This window comes from Zingiber officinale, chromosome 5A, assembly GCF_018446385.1.
Source record: "Zingiber officinale cultivar Zhangliang chromosome 5A, Zo_v1.1, whole genome shotgun sequence".
NCBI classification, from domain to species: domain Eukaryota; kingdom Viridiplantae; phylum Streptophyta; class Magnoliopsida; order Zingiberales; family Zingiberaceae; genus Zingiber; species Zingiber officinale.
Window position 1 is genome coordinate 3,218,840 of NC_055994.1, and position 4,668 is coordinate 3,223,507.

The 4,668-nt window shown below is 43.3% G+C and overlaps 1 protein-coding gene across 1 annotated transcript; it reads right to left on the bottom strand.

The window, feature by feature from the left end:
• Window positions 1-2,789: 2,789 nt before the first annotated feature.
• LOC121979280 (GDSL esterase/lipase At1g71691-like) lies at window positions 2,790-4,345 on the bottom strand. Its single transcript, XM_042531244.1, has 4 exons — window positions 4,065-4,345; window positions 3,852-3,970; window positions 3,278-3,764; window positions 2,790-3,144 (listed from the first exon to the last, which is right to left on the bottom strand). The coding sequence occupies exons 1-4, from the start codon at window positions 4,315-4,317 to the stop codon at window positions 2,924-2,926; spliced, it is 1,080 nt and encodes a 359-aa protein (XP_042387178.1). The 5' UTR covers window positions 4,318-4,345; the 3' UTR covers window positions 2,790-2,923.
• Between the last annotated feature and the right edge of the window lie 323 nt (window positions 4,346-4,668).

Consider the following 4,668-nt stretch of genomic DNA (forward strand, 5'->3'; position numbering starts at 1 on the left):
GATTTTTGAGATGGTTTCTCCTTATCATTGCTTTATATTAGTTTTACTATTAAACTGCATGGGTATTTGCATTATTATTTATTGTTATTGTTCCGGTCGTGTTGACCGAGGTATATGTGGCCCTGAGGGCATTGTAGTAAGTTTCAGATTGTCACCCGTACATGGGAGATGCTGTCGAAATTTCTTCTGGTAGGGACTCCCCCAAGGCGTGACAATTTATTTGGTATCAGAGCCAAGTTTTTGGATACTTGGTTTTCGTATTTTGGTCTTGCGTGTTAATCTGATACCAATTTATTGGTATCAGATCCTAGTTTGCGAGTTAAACTGGGCTTTTTCGAATTTGTACAGATTTATGTTTTGTACGTGTTTTGGAATTCCGTTTTGGATTTGTATAGATTTCCGTTGATTTTTTCGTACAGAATTCCGAGGTTATAAGATGGGGGTTGAACAATGACGGAACATCTCCAGACGACAAATAGGTAAAATGTTAATTTTATAAATTTGGTACCTGTACTAATATAAGACAGCAGAAGGGAGATTAGACTGCTTGGGATTTTATCATTTGTGCATAGCACTGTCTGGAGGGTGCTTTTTGGAAAGGTAGCCATATATTCCGACCTCTTACAATTCCTTGACTTGTTTAATAATATGAAACCCCTATGGAATGCCCATTTATTTGCTTATTTAAGGGGTAGTTCTAGAAGCACCACAATTTCATGCTCATAGAACTGTGATAGTCCTTCATTGTGCAATGATTTGTTTTCAATTGACCTATAGGTTGTTTCATGCACAAGGACATCAGGGACTTGACATCAATAACAGACTTGATATTGAAGATAAATTGAGATATTGAAATAGGTTGATGGAAATATAGGAAACAACTATATATAATTACTATTATGATCATCTGGAACAACTATGTCATTCATTGTTGTATAACAAGTATTGAGTTTTTAAATCTTCCTATCTGTTTGCCATGTGTGCTACATGTTGGTGGATATGGTCCTAGGACCTTTGCTTAGACTGCTTTTAGTTATACTGAACTGAATAACAGCCATAGTGAAGATTCTCAATCGATGGCAATGGCTGACCCTTGCCTATGAGCAATCATTGTTAAGGAAGAGTCGAGCGTTGAGATCCATGAGATAGAGGAAGGATGGACAGATTGATTAAGGTCCAAATTTTAACCTGGTTGAATTAAAAATGGTCCAAACCAATTAAGCCAACTCCACCACCTGTTCTCAAGAATCAACGTAATTTAACCCCTAAGTATAGGTAATTACTACAATACATTACAATACTTTTAAGTACAAATTAAACCAGTAAGTGTATATTAGTTACCTATGTATTATTTTATTTATCACCATATATTAGTGCTATCAAATTAGTATATCCACAAATATCAAGTTATTTCATATCACCATCAATAATGTAGATTTCTTAGTACTGAAAATGTTCAATTTTGATATTATTTTTAGCATGGATTATTTGTCAGCATATCATGCCACTGTTGATTGTCAGACGAGGGTGGTCACATTCCAGCTTCCGAACCAACCCTCGTAGGATTTCACTGACATCAGAGACGACGACATATTGACTATTTCGGCGATTCAAGCTCAGAAGCTGTTGTCACATGGTTGTCAGGGTTTTCTATTATCTTTGATTCATACTAAAGACGGCAGTAGTTCTCAACTCTCCGATGTTCCAGTAGTCCGAGAGTATCCGGATGTATTCCCAGAGGAGCTACTAGGTTTGCCTCCCAGAAGCAAGTGAAGTTTGCTATTAAGCTGATTTGGGGGACTGCGCCAGCATCGAAAGCTCCATATCGTATGACACCGAAAGAGTTGGACGAGCTAAAGGTCCAACTCCAGGAGTTATTGGATAGGGGATTCATTCGCCCTAGTGTTTCTCCGTGGGGTTCTCCGATACTATTCGTCAAGAAAAAGGATGGTACTCTGAGGTTGTGCATCAATTACAGACAGCTGAATGCAGTGACCGTCAGAAATAAGTACCCCTTGGACCTCTTTATATAGGGCTCCTGCAACGCGCGTACACGCTTCCCAAGGTGTGCACGCTTCCCACAGCTTCCCGTGGAAAGACCTATCAGTAAAGTGTTTCTGACACAATACCTTAACGAGCTAAGCACATCTCTGACGTGACAATAAAAACTTCCATCGTACGATCCTCTGCCTGATCATGCCGCCAACCATGTTGTTTGTCGGTGGCTCTGGTTTCCAAAAATATCACCGAATCCTCCTTTTGTCTGTTACTGGGCCGAGCGATAGAGTCGCTTGGCCAACCTTCCGCTGTCCAAGCTTCGCTACCATGCGGAGCGGGAAGCCTGGTCTGAGTATAATCAGCTTGGTCGTGACTTTGTTTCGCTTGTTCCGAGTTTGATGTAAGTCCAAGAGGACTGTCCGTTCAACGTGGACTTTGCCGATACTTGACTCTTATAAGCGTCAGAAGCTCGGCGCATGACCGAGCTGTGATGATATCGAACTGGACATTCTTTAATTATCTCGGTCGGGCAAGGGAGTTGCCTGACCGACCGATGATATAAGGGAGTGGACCTTGACTTTGACCCCGCCATGGTGCTGACCCTCCGCGGTGTGGGCCATTCATATAACCGCATCATACCTTGAAATGTTGCTTGATTTCGAAAAACGTAATCCAATTATAAATACAAGAATATATATCTAATTATAATATCAGATCCAAAATTCTAAATTAATAAAAGAATATATATTTTTTAATTAGTATACATATTTTTTTTCTGAATTCAATCATGTTCATTACTAATTATTTCAAAACCATAAATATATACGAATAAATATTTAATTTTTCTGATTCCAACTAATTCAATTTTTTTCCCCGACATTAATTATGACAATTAAAAGACCATATAAATTTTCTAATTAATTAATTAATTCTTCAGCAAGTTGTGGATGTTGACAGGGTAAGCAAACTGGCGTGGCCCGTAGATCGACAGCCGAGCTCCCAGCCGGTACATCGCTTGCGTCGGGTGGACTTCGTCCCAGAAAAAATACTGATTCCGGTCGCCGCAGTACGTGGAGTTGGGAGTGCACCGCCCCTCCGCGTTCAACCTTCCCGACCCACAACACGCAGCTGCCAGCTCCGTAAAACCTGTTCAGTGATCCATCCGTACGCGGCAAACGTCGCGTTGTTAATTAGCATGTTGATCAATATATTGATTTATTGAATCGATGAGATCGAAGCTGCATGCATGTGCACGCCACCCACCCACCCACGCACTCACCGTATTTCTTGGGATCCGACTGGATGTGGCTACCGATTTCGAAGGAATCGGAAAATGAATATCTGAACCCCTCCAGCTCCATGCCGAGCTGCTCCAACAGGGCCCTCGTGCCGGTCTTGTACCTCAGGGACAGATCATTCAGCTCCTGGCTGCACGCGTTCCCCGGAACCACCCTCCTGACGCCCGGAACGCACCCGATCTGCCCGGTCCCGGCCACCGAAAACTTTCGCGCTCCGAGCTCGTAAAGGCTCCGCAGTTGGTCCGCAAACTGTCGGAGAACGGCGGCGACGATTTCGTCCTTCTGGGTGCTGTTTCCGGGGATGAGGGTGGCGGAGCGGGCGAAGAGGTCGTTGCTCCCGACGCTGACGCAGAAGAGTGACTTGTTCAAGAAGGTGGCGGCGGACCGGGCGCCCTTTGCCGCCGTGAGATTCCCGGCGAACGTGGAGAAGTATTGTATTTGCTGCGTCATCCTCACGACGTACCTCCCCTGCAAAGGAATTTAATTTGATTGATACAACATTATTGAAGCAATCATAAACTAGATCATCACACTAATTCTTCATGAATCACTCACCGTGGTGTCGAGAACGCCGGAGCCGGCGGAGGCGAAGTTTACTCCTCGCCTCCCGTGACGGGCGTTCGGATCCAGAGAGAGAAAAGGTTGCGGGCTCCTGCGTAACCCCGCCGCCTTGGCTTTAATTATCGCACAAAATTAATTAAAGCATCGTAATTAGACTTGGCAATTATCAATGAATCACATATTTATAAGACTTGCCAAATCAATTACCAACGAAGTCAACGCCGAGGAAGCCGTTGCTGAACCGGCCGGTGGGAATCCGGCCAGGGTAATCGACACCGTAAGGGGGTAAGTTGGCTTTGGGTGCATCACTCAAGAAGTTGCTGTTTCCGACGTCGACGGTGGAGTCACCGAAGACAAAGACCGCCCGCGAAGTGGCGGCCGCCGCTGTCGAGAGATTTGCTAAGAAACTAATCAAGCTTAGGAAGAGGAAGATGGTGGCGGCCTGCTGCAGCTTCTCCATGATCGATTCTGTTAATTAATTCTTCGAATGCCTAAGATTCTGCGCGTGACTGTTTCAAATTTATAGAAGTGAGGGTTTGTTAGTCCGCTATAATTGAATAATTAAGCTCCTCTCGATGGGTCAGAAGTCAGCAATGGAGGGAAGTCAAATTTCTGGAGCAACACGCTAGAGAATTCGCCACATATCAATTATTTAAGTGTATGGACAGATAAAGCTTTGTGGGCCCACATAAAATCCAATACACTTAACGACACCTACTAATTCAATTTCAGCCTAGTTGGTAATCGAGCAGATTTGTGATTAGTGAGATATGATTTGATTTTTTGACCGGTATAAATATTATTTTAAATG

Coding starts and splice junctions, on each gene's coding strand:
- LOC121979280 (XM_042531244.1), bottom strand. CDS start 4,317: ATGGAGAAGCTGCAGCAGGCCGCCACCATCTTCCTCTTCCTAAGCTTG. Junction 3,971..4,064: donor CCTCGGCGTTGACTTCGTTG/GTAATTGATTTG, acceptor CGATAATTAAAG/CCAAGGCGGCGGGGTTACGC. Junction 3,145..3,277: donor GTCGGATCCCAAGAAATACG/GTGAGTGCGTGG, acceptor ATCACTGAACAG/GTTTTACGGAGCTGGCAGCT.